The sequence below is a fragment of the Astyanax mexicanus genome, chromosome 8 (assembly GCF_023375975.1).
Source record: "Astyanax mexicanus isolate ESR-SI-001 chromosome 8, AstMex3_surface, whole genome shotgun sequence".
Lineage (NCBI taxonomy): Eukaryota > Metazoa > Chordata > Actinopteri > Characiformes > Acestrorhamphidae > Astyanax > Astyanax mexicanus.
The window spans coordinates 18,487,692-18,511,505 of NC_064415.1; the positions used below are offsets into that span (position 1 = coordinate 18,487,692).

At 37.4% G+C, this 23,814-nt stretch overlaps 2 protein-coding genes across 6 annotated transcripts in view; one reads left to right on the forward strand and one right to left on the reverse strand.

The window, feature by feature from the left end:
* Positions 1-23,814, forward strand: part of slc16a13 (solute carrier family 16 member 13) — a 252,457-nt gene that overhangs the window by 1,373 nt on the left and 227,270 nt on the right. Inside the window, exons 2-6 of one of the 3 annotated variants that reach the window (XR_007440209.1) lie at positions 7,283-7,522; positions 8,940-9,083; positions 9,728-9,984; positions 13,638-14,172; positions 14,258-14,889. Coding sequence is in view for 2 of the 3 variants with exons in the window: in XM_007241992.4 (XP_007242054.2) it covers positions 7,288-7,522; positions 8,940-9,083; positions 9,728-9,984; positions 13,638-14,172; positions 14,258-14,616 (1,530 nt within the window). In the remaining variant the exon portion in view is untranslated. Of the gene's footprint in view, positions 1-7,282; positions 7,523-8,939; positions 9,084-9,727; positions 9,985-13,637; positions 14,173-14,257; positions 20,153-23,814 lie in introns of those variants that run through there. The other 2 variants (XM_007241992.4, XM_007241993.4) reach the window with 2 other exon arrangements.
* Positions 21,411-23,814, reverse strand: part of acap1 (ArfGAP with coiled-coil, ankyrin repeat and PH domains 1) — a 35,662-nt gene continuing 33,258 nt past the window's right edge. For all 3 annotated transcript variants that reach the window (XR_454044.4, XM_049482300.1, XM_022678467.2), the window contains one exon: positions 21,411-22,716. Coding sequence is in view for 2 of the 3 variants with exons in the window: in XM_049482300.1 (XP_049338257.1) it covers positions 22,616-22,716 (101 nt within the window). In the remaining variant the exon portion in view is untranslated. The remainder of the gene's footprint in view (positions 22,717-23,814) is intronic.

The window sequence follows — 23,814 nt, forward strand, 5'->3', positions numbered from 1 at the left end:
TAAGTGTCTATTTCTTTTAATGTTGATGATTATGGCTTACAACCAATGAAAACTCAAAAATCAGTGTCTCAGAAAATTACAATATTATATACTGGTAAGTTTTGGCAGTGTGACAAGTTCTGCTGAAAAAAGGAAATTTGCATCTCGATAAAAGTCGTCAGCAGAGGGAAGCATGAAGTGCTGTAAGATTTTCCAGGAAAACACTGCACTGACTTTGGTCTTGATAAAACACAGTGGATCAACACCAGCAGATGACATGTCTCTCCAAACCATCACTGATTGTGGAAACTTCACACCAGACCTCAAGCAGCTTGAACTGTGTGTCTCTCCACTCTTCCTCCAGACTCTGGTCCCCTGATTTTCAAATAAAATGCAAAAGTTACTGATTGTCAGTGATGGTTTGGAGAGACATGTCATCCACTGGGCTAGATATGCTGCGTTATATCAGGTCAATGATATTCTAATTTTTTAAGACGCACCTGTCATTTTTTTTTTTCATCTATAAAATATTTTTTTTCACATATAAAATATAAATTAAGGTTAACATTGTGAAATATTATAAAAAAATTGTTTCAATTTCATACAAGAATGACTATTTGAATATATTTGAATTTTCAACTGCACTGATGTCAGTAGCAAAATAACAAAAAAAATGACATTTGTTTTTGTTTAACACAAGAACAACTGGCAGATTTAAATTTTAATTATATTTATTTAATAGCAGTTGATCGTAATATAAAGGGATACTCATTGTTTTCTTATTTTCGGTCGTTTCCTCTGTGGCTTTGCATAAAAGTAATTATTTATTTTCATCTATAAATTATTAATTAAGGTTAATATCACAGTTTGTAAATGATTGTCACACAAAAACAACTGGCAGATTTGAATTATAATTGAAAAAAAAAGATACCAGATTGTTGTGTTATGGCGAAAAAGAATATCTTGGGTGTCTGAGAAGTAATACATACACTACATAACATGTTAATATTTATTTCGTTGCAGTTGTATATTCTTAGAATTAGGGGACAAAATGGTCAAATTTTCAAGAATATCATTATCACATTATTGTTTTTCTTATTTTAGGGCTGTATTGCCCATTTATAGAACTGATATTGGAATTTGAGTGGGGAAAAATAGGAAAGAACCATGCAAAGGTTTAGGCCCCCAAGAGATTTCAGTGCTCAGGTAACCTTTGCCATTATCTGGGCCTTAATTAGGTTGTTAGTGCTGTGGCTTGTTTATAATGATCATCATTAGAAAAGGCAAGGGGGTGCAAATTTCAAAGCTGTTTAATTACCCCGCCTCCTCTCTGAACATAACTTTGAACATTATAAATAATTCCTGACCATAAAGCGAACGATACGAAGCAAAGAGGAGATGGGAAGACAGCAAAGCATTTTCAGTTATCTGCATCCTCAGTTTGTAATGCAGTTAAAATGCTAATTGATCAGAACTATGGAGGTCAAGGTGAGGTCTAAAAAAAACTGAGAAAACTTTCCAAGTGACAGCTGCACAACTATGGCTTTTATGGAAGAATCATTGAATAAAAATATTCTGCACCTGAAAATTTAGCATTACAATTTACAAATTAAACATTTTGAACGTCTTAACCAGTCTGACGCATTTTGTAAAGAAGTTCTGACTGATTACATTAGAAAAACAAAAGTTCCAGCTGTTAAGCATGGGGGAGGATATATATCATGTTTGGCACAGAGAAAACATTTTATTGCTTAAGGGAAGAATAGATTCAGTAATATACCAACCATTTATCAAAGGGGAAAACACAAAATCTATGAAAAAGATAAAGATGAACAAGGATACATAGGACCACAAGAGGGTATTGATCCTAAAAACACAGAATTCAAAATAGAATTCAGGATGCACAAAAACATTTTTCTGTGGCCCTCAGAAAAAAATTGTAATATTTGTACATTTGTAATACAATATAATATTACAATATACAATATAAATTTATCATGTTTGCGGAGTTCAGCACAAGCATGGGATTCAGAGTATTTGCAGTTTCTAGATAGACATAATTGTGCAGCTTTTTTCCATTCAACTTTAAAGCAGCTAGACCATTTTATTAATTTCTTAATTTTCTATTCAAATTCTCTCAGAGAGTGCATATTTACACATGCACTTACAGTAATAATAATACAGTGATGAGGACCAAATTAACGAGCACTGAGACCTTTAAGAAGAGGAGATGGTCTTAGTCTGGTCTCATGTAAACTCTGCAGCAGTTCATTTTTGGTAAGAACTTAGTCTCATCTCAGTGTAGCCAAAATATCAGATAAATTCTTTAACTAATTTCGAGCAAACAGGCTCTGCATTTGCAGTCTAACTTGGTAAATTGTTCACATAATTACTACAGCTGTTATCAAATGCCATCTTTGACTTTGCCCTATATTAAACTGCACAGAAATAAGCACTTGTCCATAAAACAAAACCTTCTTCCTGTATTTACCTTCTTGCTGCTGCCTCAGACAGATATAACCAATAAGAAGGGAGCATATTCTCACATGGTTGCCTGTGATGTATCTTAGTGAGATTGGATTTTCTGTGGGTTTTCCATGTGAAAAACAAACCAAACTAAGTTGAAATTGCTCCAAATTAAAAAAAAACTCATTGTCTGATTAGGACCAGAGCAGAGGAACTATAAGCGTAAAAATGTGCAAAGCCAACTGGGCCTCTTAAGATCATATCAGCTTTGGACAGTCCTGATATCTGTCTAAAGAACCCTCAGGAGCCAAGGCAGAAAAACAAACTCCTGCATGGCTGATCCTCAAAATGTGGTCTCAGTATTGGTAATTGACCATCGTGTCCCAGTGGAAAAGGCTGCATAAACTGGGGATTTTAAATCATGGCTATGTTATGTAAGTAGAAAGTCTCGTCACTGAGGAAACTGCGATCAACAAGCCCTGCTGTGGTTTGACCCAGCCCCCAGAGCCTGGTAACCTTAGTAATTTCCTGGAGGATCTCAGCAGGCTTCAGGACAGCACTGGGTTTGATTACGCTGTGTTGCGTATAACCTGAAGCAGAGTGTGTGTAGAGACACACTTAAGTATGATGTCAGGTGGTTATGTAATCTTTAGAGCTTCATCCTCTTCATGCTCCAAATCTGTTAGAAGGTATGCAGAGATGCATGATCATGTTAGTATGGGCAGATAACTGTAATAACTGCATTAGACAGAAGCCTGGATTTCACTGATATCTCAGTCCAATGCATTGTTCAACAAGCTTCATTTTGTTGTGTTTTACTTTTTGACAGGATTTAATTTGACAATATCTGATTAATCTGATTAATTGCAGTTAATTACAGCAAATTGAAAGGTTAATTTTTTTTTTTTAATGATCAACAGTGCCATTTAAAAAAAAATTATACAGATACTTAGACATATTAAAATGTTTTGAAATTGTCTTCCATGAAAGTTTTTTTCTTTCTCCTGTAAAGTTTCAGTTTTGTAGTTAAAAGGTATCACCTGATGGTGACTATTTAATACCATAGTAATTGTTTGTAACTTTTTGGAAATGTGTATATAATTGTCATAAGCAGATGTTTGTGAAGAACACCAGATATCAGCTACCTTTTTCCGTATGAGTGCAGCTCTTGTCATGTTGAATAGCAACATTGTATGTCAAGAGAACGTTATGTCCCTTTAATTAATTTGAGGAAGCTTGTCTGTCCTCACTGCTGCACAATCTGTGCTTTTCTGAGAAAGTGTTTCATTAGATGTTGTAAACATTGCTGTGATAATTGATTGCCTCCAGGCACAGTATAAAGGTGTAACACTACTGGTATTCGCACCAAACTGTCACTGTATGAACGTCACAGAGAATGCTATAATAGTATAGGGTAAATATAAATATTGGCATACATTTTAAGAAGATTCCAATGATATAATCATAAAAAACAACATACTAATACAGCCTTTAAAACTGGAACTGGATTATTTAAATATCCCTAATCAACTCAATAATAATTTACCTAATAATAACTTGCTAAGAAAAACACAATTGAAAATACTTGGGTCAACAAAATGTATTAAAGTCATGTACAGTGTTTTTATCATGACAGAGCTATTTCAGTGGAGTAGGCCCAGTTCTCTAACACACCCTTACGTTGCCTTTCAGAACATCAGTGCTAGTCTGTGGTGATTTATAAACTACAACTCTGGACAAAAGTAAGAGACCACTCATCAAAAATAATGAGTTTCTTGATGATTTTACCAAATTAAACTGCTAGAATTTTTGCACCAGGAGTAAAAGCATAAAGTTATCCAAAAGCAGTGTGTAAGACTGGTGGAGGAATACATGCCAAGATGCATGAAAAAACAGGGTTATTCCACCAAATATTGATTTCTGAACTCTTAAAACTTTATGAATATGAACTTGTTTTCTTTACATTATTTGAGGTCTGAAAGCTCTGCATCTTTTTTGTTATTTCAGCCATTTCTCATTTTCTGCAAATAAATGCTCTAAATGACAACATTTTTATTTGGAATTTGGGAGAAATGTTGTCCGTAGTTTATAGAATAAAACAACAATGTTAATTTTACTCAAACATAAACCTATAAATAGCGAAATCAGAGAAACTGATTCAGAAACTGAAGTGGTCTTTTATTTTTTTCCAGAGCTGTATATATGAAAATATTTGTGGGCACCTTTTCTAATGAAGCAGATCAGTATGAAACTATTGACACTATGCCTAATACTGAGCATGGGCTAGAGAGGTATAAAGCACCTTAGCATTGAGCTGTGGAGCAGTGGAATCATGCTGCCTGGAATGATGGTCCTTCTTCCAGTCCTATTGGGATGAGGTGGGGTGATGACCATTCAACATACTTACACTTTTGTTGTGAAATGCCATAAAATGCTAACAGAATAGAGGAGAAAGTTTTCTCAGGACAGTAGGTTCAGGGTTAACCTTTGATGTAAGGAAAAGGCAGTGTATGATCAGGTGTCCCAATACTTTTGTCCATGTAATGGGTACACTTTGAAGCGTGTTGAATTTGCTTGTTGGTGGATGAGTTGGAATTTTGTGAAAGACTGATGTCATTTTGTATCTTTGAACAGTTTGCTTTCAGGGTTTTCTGACCTGTAGTTAAACATTAGCGCAGGAGGTTTGCCCAACGCCATGGCTAATTTTTTACATGTGTGTTATGAGTCAGGTTAATTGGACAAAGGTCATGAAACCTTGTATGTTTAATAACTATAGTGGCTATTTCCTCATCCATCATCAGTATAGACAGATATATGGACTGGGATGTATCGGTTTACCTGTATAAATCATACTGTGTCTGATGTGCTGAGCTTGTAGTGCTGAGTATAATAATTTAGCTAGTCTCAGAATATTATGTAAAGCTGTCTGCATGTTTTATAATTCATGACTATTTCCTAGTCTTTATAGTCGAATAATGTGAACAGTTGGTGTGTTCTCGCTGGATCTCATGTGAGTTCATTTGTAATCCTTTGACACGCTTGGTGTGTTTCCTACACACCCTCAGGAGAAAACAGCAGACAGTCAGTGGGAAGTGAATAATCCTTTTGTTCTTTCAGTTTGTAATTATGGCATATTAGTTAAAACCTGAAGCACATGAGCAGCCCCTGCTTTGTTAAACAGTACATTGTTTAAGTCTTCATACGAACCATAATATATTACTGTAGTTGTTAAATGCCCATTTATTGATGCACAGTATATTGAAGACTGCACACTTGCTTGACTGTCACTAGATGATAGTTCAGCTAAACAGGTTAAGGAATGTCTGAATTATGACAACATTAATAAAAACATAGTTAAAATAACATTATTTTATTGACAACTTTATTTTAAAATAAAATAAAAACCTAAGAGTATGAATGTGCTGTATAGCATTATGCATAATACATTTTATAACTGTGAAACATTTAATAATCCATATTGGGATGAAAACAGATTTGAAAGCATCTATATTTTATTGTTTTGCTATTTACCATAAAGTTTTAAGAGTATACTTGTTTATGTTTGGAGTTCATATGCCTGTATTATTTTAAATATTCTGCACTTTAGTATTGTGGTACAGATTTTTGTTATATTACAATTATTCGTTTTGTTGCATTTCTAATTATTTTGTAAGTTTTTGCTAAATGTTTGAAACTGTTATACTATACAAAATGTTTATGTTGTTGCAATAGTATTTTATTTTAATTAATAAAATATTTTTTAGTGTTTTGTCATATGATTATAGCAAAACTTTTGTGATATTACCATAGGGCCATGTCGTTTACCCCTACTCTGTTTGTTTGTCACTCAAGTCCTGAACAGCTGCTGTTGCACTGTGTAACTTTGGTGGATCTGCATAAGAGCCTTCATGTGAACTATATAAACCTGCGTAAACCAAGTCATAATTATGTAGAATTCTGTAATATTATCCTTGTACTTCTGTAAGGTGAATTACACTCCACAACTGGGGGGGGGGAGCCCAAGAGCCAAAAAGACAACTTCTTACATAGTGCTGCTGATTCGATGTGAGATATCTGTTTAAAATGTTGGATTAGATGTTAGACTCTATGTACAAAAGTATTGGGACACATCCTCATTTATTGTCTCTTCTGAAATCAGGACCGCCAATGTATTTTTTAGATCCAGGGAAAACTTTCTACTAGAGTGCTGTGAGGTTTTGATTGCATCCAGTTCTTATCATAAATATATTTGGTGGAGCTTCATCAATCCATTATTCCAGAGAACACAGTTTAACTGCTCCACAGTTCAGTAGTGAGGGGCTATATATCCCTCTAGCTGACATTATGACCTTAGGCTCATGTGCAGCTGGTTCATAGGGGCCTGTCCTTTTGCCAGAGCTTTGTCTGTGGAGATAATACAAGCTGCGCGTGTGAGTGTTTGTATTCTAACACTATTGTCAGCAGTGGATTCACCTCTATGCAGGATTTAGCACAGTTTTGGACAAGCATATACTGCAGTGTATATTCCTGTCTTGTGTTAATGATCTCATGATCGATTGTGTAAATGATGTCACATTTCTGGATGCAGTGATATGTTGAAAAAACCTACTTAATCAAATTAAACTGATAAAAATAATAATTTTACACTAAATTCCCTCAAAGGTCTATGAAAAAATCATTTTCAGATATAATTCAATTCACTATTACATAGTGTCCTTATTTTGTCTCTTTTTTTTTCTTCACTCCCTCACATCTTTCTACTGTTCTTTCCCTATCCATTCTCTTTCTCACACTCCCTATTGCTTTCTGTCTCTCTCTATTTTCCCACTTTCTACAGCAGTGATGGGTAAAAATCAGGAGAAGCCAGAGCGGGAGCAGTCCTGCAGGCCGGTGGAGGCTCCAGATGGTGGTTGGGGCTGGGTGGTGGTTGGATCGCTCTTCATGATCTCGGCTCTGGTGTTCGGACTGATCCGCAGTCTGGGGGTCTTCTTTGTGGCGTTTGTGCAGTACTTTGAGGAGAGTGCGCAGGCGGTTTCCTGGATAACATCCATAGGAGTTGCTATGCAGCAGCTAATCAGTGAGTAGAAATGCATTACTGCCACCAGTTATGATTAGCACCGGTTTTGTAGCTGCACTGATAATATATACAGTCAGGCCCATTAGAATTCAGATTCTTACTCAAATATTGTAATTTTTCCTCTGTATAAAAATGTCTGGGGATATAACATCAAGCTAACATTTCCTATTTAATACTCAAAATAATTTTTGTGCTGACTGTTCTTGAGTGTTATCAGTGGTATTACACTAAGGGGAAAACTTGTATTTGTATTCATGAACATGTTTCTTTATAGTAGACCAGTATTTCATTGTCTTGACCTTTAGAAGCACATTGTCCTGCACATTTTAGTAGCTTCTTTGCTTTAACCCACTCTAAATAAACCTATAAACATGTAGGACACGTAGCCTTCAGGACCAGGATTGAGAAACATTGTTGTAGATTTTGATAATAATACACCTACCTCCTTGATAATATTCCTGATATGACTATTCTTGATTCTGTCAGTTTTATTCTCCAAAGAGACTTTTCTAATCACCTACTTTGTTTACTTGCTTCTGTGATTTTTTTTAGGCCCATTTGCTGTTGCTGAGCACACCAGTGCATTCCTCCTTTTGTTGATTTGGACACCCCTATACTTTCTCCCATCCCATAAATTCCCTCATTTAAGTCAGTTTTTTGGACTGCATGTTAAGAATTTCCTTTATCTCTTAACTTTGTCATTAATAATTAAACTGTCCAGTTCAGTACAGTTTTATATAAAACGGCCAATTACTCAACCCACTCATTAGCACTCCCCCTATCACTAGTGATGCCCCAACACACCAGGAGGGTGAAGACTAGCACATGCCTCCTCCAACACATGTGAAGACAGCCACTGTTTTTTTGAGCTGCTGATGCAGCATTACCGAGTAGCATCACAGCTCTAACGCTCGGAGGAAAGCACAGTGACTCAGTTCTGATACATCAGCTCATAGACGCCTTGTGCTGAACGACATCATCCTTTGGAGTGATGTGGGGAAAGAGCACCATCTACCCACCCAGAGAGAGCAAGGCCAATTGTGCTCCCTAGGGGCTCCAGTAGTCGATGGCAAGCTACATGAACAGGATTCGAATCGGCAATCTCTTGATCATAGTGGCAGCGCTTTAGACCACTGGAGCACTCTGAGCCCCTATGTCCATTTACTTTTCAACCTTTCCAAAACTGTTAATTCAATATTTTTATAAAACTTTTGAATAAAGTTAAAAGTTTATGCTTTATTTAAAATCCCTTGAGATACAATAATGCATGGAGGCAGAATTACCCCCCCCCCCCCCCCCCCCAAAAAAAAAAAAAAAGAAAAATGTCACTTTCCATATACCCATAGACCTGACTGTACATTTGATTGTGAAACACAGTTAAATTGTCACATGAGGTTAATTATGCATGTGTATCCAGGTCCTATAGGCACCGCTGCTTGTAATGCCTATGGAGCTCGTCCTGTTGTTATGCTGGGAGGATTCCTGTCAGGACTCGGACTCATCTTGGCTTCACAGGCTACAACACTTGCACACCTTTACCTGACCATGGGAATAATTTCAGGTAACCATTCTATAAGAGAATGTACAGCTCTGGAAAAAATTAAGAGACCACTTCAGTTTCTGAATCAGTTTCTCTGATTTTACTGTTTAAATGTATATGTTTTATTTATTGTGTTCTATCAAGATATATGTTTTATAAACTTAATATATTAAGTTTATATTCATAAAGTTTTTAAGAGTTCAGAAGTCAATACTTGGTGGAATAACCCTGGTTTTTAATCACAGTTTTATGCATCTTGGCATGTTTTCCTCCATCAGTCTTTCACAATAATTTTATGTCACTCCTGGTGCAAAAATTCAAGCAGTTCAGCTTGGTTTGATGGCTTGTGATCATCCATCTTCCTCTTGATTATATTCCAGAGGTTTTCAATTTAGTAAAATTAAAGAAACTCATAATTTAGTTTCTCTTATTTTTGTTCCAGAGCTGTATATGTCTACAATACATGTATATTTACCAGTGGATTCATAATGTGATCTAGTTTAATATTCCTTTATTATGTGACCCAAATAATTAGATATTGATGGAAATGGATATTCTGATTTATTAATGTTAGTAGTTGTCATTGTATAATCTTGTACAACAGACTACATTCTGCACAACATAAATATAGAATTGATCTATACTCTCTCTCTCTCTTTTTGTAGGTTCAGGTTGGGCTCTAGTCTTCACTCCAGCGATAGCCTCAGTGATGCAGTATTTCACAACACGGCGCTCTCTGGCCATGGGTCTGGGCTTCACGGGTGTCGGCCTCTCCTCCTTCGCCTTCTCTCCGCTCTTCCAGTACCTGGTGCAGACGTACACGTGGCGTGGAGCTCTGCTCATACTAGGGGGTCTCAGCCTCAACATGGTGGCTTGTGGTGCCCTTATCCGACCCCTTAAACCCCCCAAAGTTATGGAACAGGTAATGTTAGTGATGTGCTTTACAGTAGTATTAAGTCCGCACTGTTATTAACACACCTGTGAATTAAAAAATCTAAAGGTAATCATGAGTGGGTCATGCAGCAAGACAATAACCCTAAACACACAAGTAAATCTGCAAAGAAACAGTTAAAGCATGAGAAATTTCACATTTCGGAAAGTCCAGGCCTTAAACAAATAGAAATGTAGTTGAAGGGCCTAAAAAGTGTTTGACTCAGCCCACAGACATCTTTAAACTTCAGTTTAATTTCCTCCAACCAGTTTTGCAGGATTGACAACATATTTAAAATAGGTTTCTGCACCAAATGCACCAGTATAGTGTGTGTATACACACACTGCAGAAATCAGCAAAAATCAGCCTCAGGTTTAGAATAGTTTTATACAATGATCATGAACAAAGCAAACATTGATCTCATTATTGAGTAAAATAACCCCCTTTATATTAGAGGACCTCCCTCACCCCAGCTGAGCAGAATGTAGCTGATATCAGCAGAACAGTTCTGTCTACTTGCCTTTGTTTCACAGTGGAGATGGAAAAATGCCAAATATGTTTTACAGAGGGGATGTAGAGGGTGAACATGAGGGGCATTCTGACTATCAGTTCTCCTGTAGGACTAACAGGACATTATTTTATTACTTTGTCACCATTAAAAGCCAAAATGCAGATACAAAGGTAGGAGTCAGATACAGTGAGTCAGATCTGTGTAATTTCCCCCAAAGCACAAAAGCAGAAGCTTGAGAAGGACTGTGACTGTGGTAGATATCAGCTCCTGACTAATTTCCACCCTTATCTAGTCATGAGATTCCCATCTGTAGCCTTTCTCCTAGCCATAGGCACATTGCTATTGCAGAGTCACTGTAGACAATGGAGCTTAGTCAAAAACCACAGTTCCCACAGCCCTGGAATAAAAGAATGAATTAAAGTGCATATAATAAATGTCCTGTCTTCAGTAGAAGATAAATTATGTAGTACTTACTGTGTACAACTAACAAAAAACACAACATATAAATCATAAAGCTTAATCTATCAATCATGAGTCATCGTATAAAGTATTTTTGGGTGGTGTATGGGGGATATATTTTATTCTAGGGAAACTTTCAGTCAGAAAGTCAGAAAAGTTCACACAGTCGGGGACTAGACATTCCAAGAGTTTAATATACTTTACAAAGCTGTAATATGAACTTATGATTTTTCTTGTGATATTGTTGCGACGCTTTTAGCCTAAAAAGTGTATTTAGTCTTATTTTAAGGGGCTCAGGGGTTAGAGCACCGGGCCATCGACATGGGTTTGGCGGGTCACCACTGTTGGGCTCTTGAGCAAGGCCCTTAACCCGGATTCTGCAGTAGTGTTCTTACTCTATCACTATGTGTGTTCTAAGTGTTCTCTCACTGATATATCATTGCACAGAAGGGTTATTAACAGCTATTAACAGTACAACTATGATTTATATATATATATATATTAGGGGTGTCACGATTCTCTAAATCCTCGATTCGATTTCATTTTCGATTTGAGGGTCACGATTCGATTCGATTCTCGATTTTCTTGTTTTTTTTTCTTGTTATTATTTTATGCCTCATAAAATTAAAATAATATATTTATTATTATTATTATTATTATTATAAATATTATAAATATTATTATTATTATTTATTAAGATATATATGGTAATGCCATCTAGTGACTTTTTTTGGTAGCAACAGTGTGCACTATTAAAACAAGCAGTTTATCAGAGCTGTGTGTGGATGGCTGGTGAAACTGCTCATTACATGAAGCTGCAGTTCTTCATCCAACCACTAGCAGCAGCAGCACAAGCCCCGCTCTCTTCACTCAGTCACTACTTCAGTACAGCCCAGCCACGGGCTACAGAGCTCAGCCAGTCCGTTTTTACTGTTTCTGTAAACAAATAAAGGTTTTAACCCCACTAACCGGATAATACAGCTCACTACAGTTCATCTTTCAGCCCAAGCAGCTAACAGCAGCAGGTTAGAACAGCCGACACGGAGTCACTGCTCGGATTACATTATAAACAGGTCAGTTAGCGCGCTGCTAACCTCAGGATGTTTATAACTACGGAGTTTAGTGGACACACCACGGCCGCCAGGTAAGTCTTTTAAAGGCTACTGAAGACTATTAAAGGCTATTAGAGTGTAACCCCTGGCTCCCAGGGGTTACAAGAGGTTATTGAAAGCATTATTGGGGGGCAGAAATCAGTACAGGCTGGTTAGATAAGTGATGTGGGTATTGTCTTATAAATATTTACACATAACTTATATCTCTCCTGAAAAGCTTTTATTTTAGTCAGAAACACGCTTGTGTTTACTTTATCTGAGAGAAAGATGTTTTTTAATTCAATGGAAAGCAACAGGTGTAGTCAATTATAAGTTTAAGATTTTTAATCCACCTCACTGTGATCTATAGTCAGTGTTCTCACACTGACACACGCATTTCAGCGAGTTCACACGCTCTCACCTGCGCGCACCCACCCCTCCGTTAGATACAGATACAAAACCTGCGCGCCCAACCCCCGCCCCCCCTCCCCCGTTGGACAGATAAAAACAGTGATCACACTCCCGCCGACTGCGCTCATGCAGTGGCTATCTCTATTTAAATGAATAGGATGCGCTGTGTTGGTGCCGCGCCATTTGCGTAGCGCGCTGCGCTATTTGCGTAGCGCGCGCGGGAGGGATCGTCGATCCTCTTTTTGACTTCGATACTCGAGATCGTGACCTCATTTCGATTCGATTTCGATAAAATATCGAGATCGTGACACCCCTAATATATATATATATATATATATATATATATATATATATATATATATATATATATATATATACACAACACGACACGCAAACAGCTTCTTTCCCAGAGCTGTAGCACTCCTTAACCACAGTGGACACATCTGAGTCTCCAAACATCTCACTCACTGAACTGTATTCACAACTGACTGGATTTACAATCTGCTCACTTGCACTTTGCTTATTTGCACAGCTATACAGATGTTCCTCTGTAACTTCCTAAGCAATATTTAAGATAAACCTACCTCAGAAACATTCGGTTCTAATAATATATTCATATGTGTAGCGTACAGATTTTATTTTATTTTATTTAGCTCTTAGCTCCTATCACTCTTCAGTGCTCTTTATTTCTGTAGAACTTTTAACTCTATTCTTATTCTATTTATTGTTTATTGTTCATTCTTTTGTAGTGTGATGTTTGTCTATAGTCTCTGTATTTGTTATGTGTCATACACGTGTTGCTCTCACCAAGACAAATTCCTTGTATATGTAACATACTTGGCGAAATAAAGTGATTCTGATTCTGATATACAGCTCTGAAAAGAATAAGAGACCACTTTATTTTCTGAATCTGATTTTATATGTATATATAGTTTTTTTTTACAATTTAATCTGCTAGATGTTCTTTACATTGTTTAATTTTTTTAGAATAAATGTACAAGTAGAAATGCTCCAATGCTCCTATCTTCCATTAAATGTTTAAAAGATTTTTTTCTTTCTGTACTGTTGCTATTTTAAGATTTGTAAGTGCAATTAACTTTAAAGTAAAAATACATTTAAAGCAAGTGCTTTTAAAGTAAAATGTAGGTTTTTCTTTTCTTTGTCTCTCTCAGGCTGAAAGCTCCTGCAAATCTAGTGGCTGTGCTTCTTTTCTATCCCGAGTGTGTGAATATTTCGAGCTGTCGCTGCTAACACACCGAGGCTTCATCACCTACAGCGTGGCAGTCACTTTCTTCAACGCTGGTTATTTTATTCCTTATGTCCATCTGGTGGCCCACAGTCGCCTCACCGGATTCAGTGAGTACAAAGCTGCGTTTGTCATTTCTGCCACCGGCGTGACTGACATCGTGGGGCGTGTAGTGTCTGGCTGGGCCTCGGACCTTCACCGCGTACGAACAGTCCACCTCCTGACCGTGTGGACGGGGCTTGTGGGCCTCTTTCTCCTTCTGCTGCCGCTGTGCTCTCTGGGAGGAAACTACGCTGGACTCTTGGTGGTCAGTCTAGCGTACGGGTTCTGCGCTGGGGCCATGACTCCACTGGTGTTTGCTGTGGTTCCGGAGATTGTGGGAATGGACCGCATGCTGGGAGCACTAGGTCTATTACAGCTTATAGAGAGTGTGGGGGGCCTACTGGGAGCACCACTGTCAGGTAGGAATCTCCTAAATAGTCCATTTCTAAACTACTAAAGAATCAGAATTTTTGTATTTATTGTTGTTCTTTTTTCTCTTTTCAGGCTGGTTAAGAGACCTCACAGGTTCCTACACTGCCTCTTTTGTGGTAGCTGGTGGGTTTCTTATCTTTGGCACCATAATAACAGCAACTCTTCCTCACTTCTTTTCTTGTACCAACCCTCAACCCCTATCGCCAAAGAAAAAGGCCAAGAACCAGAGCACTGAAGACGGGTTGCTCAAACAGACGTTATCCCCAGAGTCTGTGGAACATGAGAAGCTGCACTCTTTAGAGGATATACGTTCCTCAGACAACGATTCACAACAGCCTTCATATCACAATCGCACAACAGAACCGGGTTCAGAAGCGGAACACACACCTCTTACTGCAGACAGGACAGAGGCTGAGGGAACATGTGTTTAACACTAGAAACACTGACTGACTGACTAGAGATTTTTAAACTGCATGTTTTTTAGTGCAAAAGATTATAATGTGTTGTGAAAGAGGGAGGGAGAGAACTTGTCATTGTAGCAAGACAGAAAGCAGGACCATCATTAAAGTTGGCCACTTTACATCACCTCAGGTAGGCTATAAAGTATAATGCACTTTTGTATTTGCTGCTTTCGGCTATGGAAATGGTTTCTGCTGTCTGTAGCTCTATTTTGACGGGATTAGTTTTACAGTATATACTATACAGTATAGTAGATTATGGCATCTTTTCATTTTTTAAAATGAGCAAAAAAAATTCAAATGACCTCAGGTACAAACATTATTCCTGTGTGAATGCACATATGGGTACAGTTATGGTAGTTTTTTAAGCAAGTCTGTACCAAACCCAAACTCAGTCAAGACCAGAAAATGAGCCAATGAACACTTCAGTTTGTGGTAGCTTTACTTAGCCAAGTCTCCATCAGTGTTATGAACACACAGCTGCTAATGTTTATTCTAAAATTTCATTATAAACCACCTTTAAGTGGGTTTTAAGGTTATCTTGTGGTGATACAGTGCATAAATCAAGTAGCCACTCCCATCTCAGTCATTTCTTAGTTCATGCAAATGGTTCTTAAATATTACAGACGTCCTGTAGTATTGTATCAAGTTATATCAGTTCACCACCCCATGTGAAACTAATCCCATCCGAATAGGTCTTAAGACAGTGTTGAGACTTGCTGTGTCAAATTTTAGGGTCAGATAACTTTTCTTAGTTCTTAGTAATTAGAAGTAGTTCTTCTAATGTATTTTGCAACCAAAATGTAGGATGTGTCTTAAACATTGTGACGCATCATACATGTACGTACATGCTGACATATCATTCAAATAGAGGGCACTGCTCTCCTCACATATACTGATGCTATGACTTCCATTATTACCACAGTAACAGCCTTAAAATGGAATCAAATTTTACACTCTTTACTTGTGCATTATTAGGCTTCCTGCTCCACTGTGCTCCTTCTATCATTAACCAAATAACAGCATTAGGATGTGACGCACTTTGATGCCATTTGTTCCATCCGTTCCAAATCCAAACAGCCTGACCTGCTTTACAGACACTAGACCAGCACACACTGTGTTACATGTTGTCAAATTAGCACAGAGTGCTAAAAAGCTACAGCAGGAGAGAAAGCACAAATTTGTCACTATTCCACACACAGGGTTTCTTCACTACATAAATGGCAGCATATCTTTAGAAATATTTTTTTTTATATATGGACTGAGCCTAAACTCAACCTGTTTTATAGCCAATGGTAAATAACCATTGCAAATTATGTTACACAACAGAACCAGCATGCTAGTTTATAAGCAATCACATCAGTTTAATAATTTCTTTATCATAATTATTAAATTGCAGGACGTGCAGTAAATCAAACTAGGTCATGCTGCAGCTTTTTAGCTGCTTCATAGGAATGGAAACTGTTTCATATCTACCAGATGCAGATTATACTAACATGCCAAAATTCAGTACACAAAATTCAGTACACAAATTGATAAGGAAGTGTTACATCAGGGAATGGCCTGGGCATATACATGACTATATAGGGTTAAACACTGGACAGCATGCTCATGACAAGGTTGTGTGAATTATTAGAGTTTGAGTTAGGGCTGCATGATACATTGTTTAAGCATTGTTATCATCACGATGTGCACATGCGCAATAGTCACATCGCAGGACGTGATGGCAATTAAATCAAACACGTCATGTTGCAATGTTTTGATTCTTGACACATGAAGTAGATACACAGCTCTGTGTCTGTGAAAGTGACAGGCTGCTGCTGCCTGAGAAGCGCAAGGTGGGGGGGGGGGGGGGGGGGTGTAGGGTGTTAACTGCATGGCCTCCATCCACATGTTTGGGCACGTGCTTGTAAACGCACGTATTGAAAGCTGTGCGCCTCAGTCCAGCATTTGCAGCGCAGATATTTACAGCTGAGTTACAACTGAATTCTCGCTTTTAATCCAAGAAAAACGTTCTTTTTAACCTTTTAAAAAGCCATTTAAATGCCTGATTAAAGGGCAGATTACTGTTGTTTTGCTGTTTTCCTCCGGGTTTTAGTGCTTGGCGATGACTCAGCTCTTTAACAGTCTGGACGTGAGACAGCACATGGGTGAGGGCGGGGCTGGTGATGTCATGGGCCCTGAATTGTTTAATATCACGATATATATTGTCAAAAAAAAGAACATTTCCAATATCATGCAGTCCTAGTTTGAGTGAGGTCTGACAGTGCATACCAATTGGATGAGAATTTTCATTTCTGAAATTATGCAAGAATTTTACATTACTCAACGTGATGCACTGGGAATACATCAAAGAAGGAATTGCCACCCACAGTGGACAGCACAGTGGGTGGTAATGATCATGATCAGTGGCATCTCGCTACAACTGACCATGCAAAAAGACAAGCGAGTCCTGATTCAATGCAGGAGACCTCACATTCATATCCCAAAGGTTAGTGCAGTGTCCTTCAGCTCCCGTGATACTGCTTCCTGTACCATGACATTTGGCATGTTTGTTTGTGTCTGCTCAAAACTTTGCTATTTATTTTACTCAAACCTCAGATACAGAGTGCATTAATAATATCATAGCGTGGGATCGCTGACATTTTATTAAAGAGTTAAAGAGAAATATCACATTTTATATTGCAGAAAAGAAATATCAGTAGTCAATGTTACTTTTTTTTCAGTAATTTGCCGCCTAAAGCTTTCCATGTGGAAGCTGTTTAACTTCTACTTGAGAACACAAAATGCTGCTTATCTTAAAAGGCACACTTGGTCAGAGTAGAGGTCTTCTGGATGCTAAGAATCATGCTGAGAAGATGACCTTTACTCTTTTGGCATTAGCAGTGGCTCTTTCAGATTACCCACAAAATTAGTGCTGTGACCTGCTTTTATTGTACTTCATACATTCAAAGTTCTGAACTCTGGGTGAGTCTGAATGAACATGCCTTAAAACATAATGATTCTACACTTTATTTCACTCAGTTTTTCTAGAGTCATTGTTTTTCCAATATTTGTTTTTTGTCTATTTCTATGTCTGATAATCACTGTCTGAAACGCTTAAAGTGCTGACTTGCTGCCTACAATATCTATATCACTTAGAAGGCATGAAGGTCCCCTGTGTTACCAAGATATTGACAGCTCACTGTTCGATACAATACAAGCATTTAGCTGGATGTCTTCCTGTCTCAGACACAGGGACGGACTGTTTCTCACAGATGTTTTTTTTGTTTTAAATGTAGTTAAATCTTTATGTTGGTTTGTAAGCACCTTTTAACCTAATCACAGAAGCTTGAGAACCGTGAAAATAATTTTTGCCACTGTGGTAATTGTTTGAATTGAGAAGAACCACTACTGGTGAAAACTAAAAAATGACTGGTGACTTATAAGGTGACTTTCAAAGAACTGCTGGTGGATCAGTCCATTATTTGGTGACACACTTACGCTGATCTGGTACATATTTACCCAGGGCAGTGTGGTGCCAGAGGTGTTTTGGTTGAGTGGACAGACACAGCCAATGACTCTTTCACCATCTTCTTACAGGTTCCCTGAGGTCACTTGTCAAACTGGAACTGATGTCCTGAACGGTTCAGCAGGTTCTTGATTTCTAGAATTGCTTAATCAGTTTGGCACACTTTAGAGAGATTTATTTATTATAGTTTATTAGAGATATATGTATTTATTGTACACAAAGAATATAGATTTTAAGGGCTCTCGTGAAGGCTAGGGTTGAACATTAAGGTCCTCAGCTGTCCAGAATAAAAAAAGTAACCTATACTATGTACAAATGTTTTTGGACACCTCTTCTACAGCTCTGGAAAAAAATTAAGAGACCACTGCAGTTTCTGAATCAGTTTATCTGATTTTGCTATTTATAGGTATATGTTTGTAAAATGAATGTTGTCGTTTTATTCTATAAACTACAGACAACATTTCTCCCAAATTCCAAATGAAAATATTGTCATTTAGAGCAAGTTTATATTCATAAAGTTTAAAAAAGTTTAGAAATCAATATTTCGTGGAATTAACCTGGTTTCACAGGTTTCGTGCATCTTGGAATGTTCTCCTCCACCAGTCTTACACACTGCTTTTGGATAACTTTAAGCCACTCCTGGTGCATAAATTTAAGCAGTTTAGTTTGGTTTGATGGCTTGTGATCATCCATCTTCCTCTTGATTATATTCCAGAGGTTTTCTATTTGGTAAAATAAAAAAAATCCATCATTTTAAGTGGTTTCTTATTTTTTTCCACAGTTGTATTTAATGCATTCAACTAATTTAAATTTACCCTCATTGCTGACATATTTGATTTAATTGTCTAGTTATTGAAGAGGAGTTGTGCCAATAGAATAGGACTCTCTGGAGCAGATAAACATGAAAATATAAAGCCTCACTGCATTGAGCTATGGAGTAGTGGGACTGTTTTGTCTGGAATGATGGTTGGGGATGAGCTGGTGGGGTGGTGATCATCCAGCTTCCTTACTGAAATCAAATCCTCACAGCAATGCTCCAAAGTCTAGTACAAAGCCTTCCCTGAACAGTAGAAAGGTTTTATAAACCTATAAAGGTTTTATGTGATTTCAGAAGAAATTAATGCTTGTCACAATATTTTTTGTCAATGTAGTGTATCTTTATCGAATCAGAAGTACCCTTTAATATTCTGTTTCTGTGGATGTTGATGTGTAGAACACATTATTGTTATGTGTTAGCATTTGAAATATTCAGGCTGTGTTTTTTATTGTCCTTATTATTTTGTCTTATTTAGGTCTTGACACACTGATGTGGGTAGCATGTCGATGGTACTACTGCTTTAAAAATAGACTTGATTTGCTTTAAGCTCTTGAGCTAAACTTTAAGCTAAACACACGTGAGCCTTAATCTCCATTACTGCCTCCACTACTGCCAACCCTCATCTTCACACCACAGAGAAGCCTCCTATCTGCCACACAGGTGCCCACAGGCTTTACAGACAGACACATAGAGCTGCTGACTGTCCTAAAAGCATCCTGCTGCTTATGGAGAATCTCTGTAGTGATCATGAGATCGCCTGCAAGTTACAAGAGCAGACAAGAGTGCATTTATAATGATGTATCTTATTTTATTTGATAACTAATATATCTAGAGCTGAGCATGTTTTTCCACTCTGTGAACACTTATCAGTTATTATTTAGGCCTATGTGCAATAATTAGCTTCAACATCTGTGAACTAAAAGAGCACCATGTTCTCTTTTAAATTGATTTATCGATTAGATTTATTAGGTTGAGGGGAGTTCAGCTGAGGTTGAGAATAGCTGATTCAGGCTGTTCTACTATCTGTCTAATGACATGTGCCTGTGATTTTGACCCTGTTTTGCTGTTATACTGATTTCTATTCCAGAATACACACAAATACAGATTAACATATGATTACTGTTTTATTAAGTTTAAGTTTTTGTTTTACTTTGAATTAAAAGTGTTTATTTATGGTTTAATATTTCCCAGTGTCTCTTTATTGAACATTGTTGAATGTGTGAAGATTATGGGTTCCTAATTATCTAAGCGTTGGAAATCATTCGTTTGATCCCTGATAATGCCCTTCCTGGGCATTAATTTGTATTCCCAAAACTCTAGCATTTCACTGGGTAAGTGACCGGTGAGTCAGTGCTGCAGGTGTCGGATGATGAAACAAAACTGGTCAGCTGTCCTACAAATGCTACACTGACATGCCAAAAGTCATAGGATATCAGTATGTTTTGGCATTTGGACATTCTTCGATCCACAGTGTCACATGTGCCCCAGAAGTACCTCATGGAAAGCCTTAAAAATCTTTAAAACTCACTATTAAGCTGTCTAATACTATTATTTCCCCCCTGTTTTCTCCCCTATTTACAAGGACCCCCCGATCACTAGTGATGCTTCAACACCAGGAGGGTAAAGACTAGCAAATGCCTCCTCCTCAGACACATGTGAAGTCAGCGACCGCCTCTTTTCAAACTGCTGCTGATTCACAGGGCGCTCGGAGGAAAGCGCAGCAACTCGGTTCCGATACATCAGCTCACAGATGCGTTGTGCTGAATGACATCACCCTTTGGAGTGATGTGGGGAGAGAACAATGCCAATTGTGCTCTCTCAGGGCTCCAGCAGCTAATGGCAAGCTACATGGCAGGGATTCGAACCAGCGATCTCCCGATCCAAGTGGCAGTGCCTTAGTCCACTCAACCACTAAATGGATTAATGGACAAAAAGAAATTCTCCAAATTAATTTGACCGACAGCTGTTTTGTTGCCTTTCAATATTTATTAAAGCTTATTTCAAACTTTGTCATTCTACTGAACTTGTTGGCACAATCTCCAAATTTTAAATGATTGTGCCAATTCTACCAATCAGCAGAGGCACGATAAACCAAAACAAATCCACTGGAGGTCACTGTGTTATTCAACAGTATGCCTTTCACCCATAAATCACCAATAATATAATGAAAATAAATTGCACCGTTCTTTTTGAGAGGGTTTAAATTGACAGTTTAAAATTGACAGTTTGCAAACTACAATTTGGTGGTTTTGAAGTGCCCTATTGTATTTTCCACTCATTTTTCAACAGTATCCTACTCAGAAATTAAGCTTTTTGTTGTTTATTGCTTACGTAGGTTCATATGTATTTAAGGAATTACATTTATAGACCAGAGAGTAATCATCATCACTGCAGATACACAGTTTTTCAAAATAATCTGAAACATCTCTGGATGTCAAGTCACAGGGTTAGAGAAAGACAGAAAATTTATTAGCAAGCGAGTTTATTTTTTTTCCAGAGCAGATTGTGCTTACATTTTGCATTGCTTGGAATAGGGAAGCAAAAAATACAATATTTATATAACAGGAGGAATACAATTAATAAAAAATACATCTTAAAAAATCTTCCAGCTCATGTTAGATTTGTAAGAAATCTACCAACACTGTGTTTCAAGGTGTGGAATAAAAGCACTGGTGTAAGTAAGTCCTTCACTGAAATTAAGGAACACCAAGAAAATTCTAAAATATAAAACGGTCATTTGCGATATTGCTGGAATAAATGAATGTGGGGAAACAGAACCGTGAGCAGTGCAACTTTACTGAACAGCTACGGGCTAAAACTGCCCTCAGAGCCCTTATCCGTACCAATATGGGTTAGGAGAATGCTGGTGATAACAGGACGAGATGACACACTATGGTGGCTTAATGACAAGAGCTCTATTATACAGCTATGAGCTGAACTGCTCACTCGGGCCTAGTGTGACTCAGGCTCAAAGATCAAAATGACTAAACACACACACACACACACACACACACACACACACACACACACACACTACAGCTGATAAGTGCAAGCTGGACGCTTTCTGCTCTTGCATCATGGCCATCTAGGTGAGATGGCATAAAAGCAAGAGGCTACTGACCTACCTATGCTCCTCCCACAAATGTGCTCTTTCATAGCAACTGTTGCAAGGCTGGACAAGCTTTACAGAATGCTGGAAAAATATATCATTCAATCTCTTTCTTACTCTAATGAGAAACTACTGTGCATCACGTTTAAAAGTGCTACAGAACCTTTTATTTCCAGTATAAAGTGCTACACCAATTGTAATTGTAACTATGTAACTTCTAACATTAGCTTAATCAAACAACACAGAAAACTACACCCTTATATTTCTATTTTGTGAGACCCTTCATAAACCAGACAAAATAAGATAAAATATGTTTAATTCACAATCCACTCAAAACATTGAGTGTGTTGTGTAAAAATTCTCATTAGGCTGAATGATAGTTTCTGGAAATATTGGGTAAAAGTAGTCAAACCTTCCAACAGCTGGTACAAAATTCTGAATTCATTTATGGGCGGAGCATTGATATTTTACAAAGTTGACAACTTTTCCTGCACGTCTGTGTGAGCAAAACCTGTGCAGCAGTGCCACCTGGTGGTTATGGGGTCTTCATGTCAGTGCTGCGGCGTTTCAGCTTCTCCGGATTGTGCGAGGCCATTTGGGAGAAATCTCGGAAGATATCATGGTAAGTGTCGTCACCTGCATCAAGAAAGAGAAAGAAGAAGATGGGGGTTAGACAAGGTTGACAGGAACATTAAATTTAACTTTATATTTCATTCTGAGTCAAGTGAATGATTTGTCACAATAATTACATTATAGACAGAATGTAAAATAAAGGACAAAACCATCATTGACAAAATCATTTTTGCTGCTTAAATATTGCCACTATATATTTATAGATTTTTATTTTTATTATGATAAAAAAAAAAAATTGTGTGAATCCATTATTATGTTATAAAATTCTGATCAGCATAAAATGGCATAATAAGCACTAAAGGACAATTACTTCTGGAACGATATATTTTCCAATCAAAAACTAGTTATTGTAATAGTTCTAATCAATGCAATCTCAGAGTTAATTAAAGTAATTCAGGCTAATACAGTTCCTTAGACAATTCAACCAGTGCGTACTTCATCCTCCCTCAGTACACGTAATCTAACGCTCACTTTTTGTCTCGCATGCTTCATCATTATTTCCATTCGTTTTATAAAAAAAAAAACATAATCATGCTTTTAGACTCATAGTGATAAAAAGAGTGAGAGCTGGTTAATGTTCACCCACACATATAGAATGGTATAAGCACACAGACACAGACAGACAGACACAGACAGACAGACACAAACAGACAGACACAAACAGACAGACACAGGGTAATACTGGTCATGTCCCAGGGTTCATGCCATGCCCTTCATTGTGATGAGACACAAATGGATTAAAGGAAAAAAAAATATGGTTAATAATTACAGAAATGTTTAAGATTGGAGTGTTAAACTCAGTGTTGACAGTAGATCACAATTTTGCGCTTGCCTGGGTTGATTCAAAGGACCCATATCTTATGTTTTTCTTACATCCACATAAAATGTTAATGTGGTTTAATGTTCCAAAACCAGTCATAATGATCACACAACCAACTTAAAAAAAATGGACTCTGATTCTGATTGTCCTGTATTTTCTATATTTAAGAAAAAATGGGCAAATGTGCTTTTGTATTTGTTTTGCTACTTGTTGTATTTACATTTAATTGACTGGTTATACTTACAAGCCAAATTTTAAGTATTAAACAGCTTTATAATTTC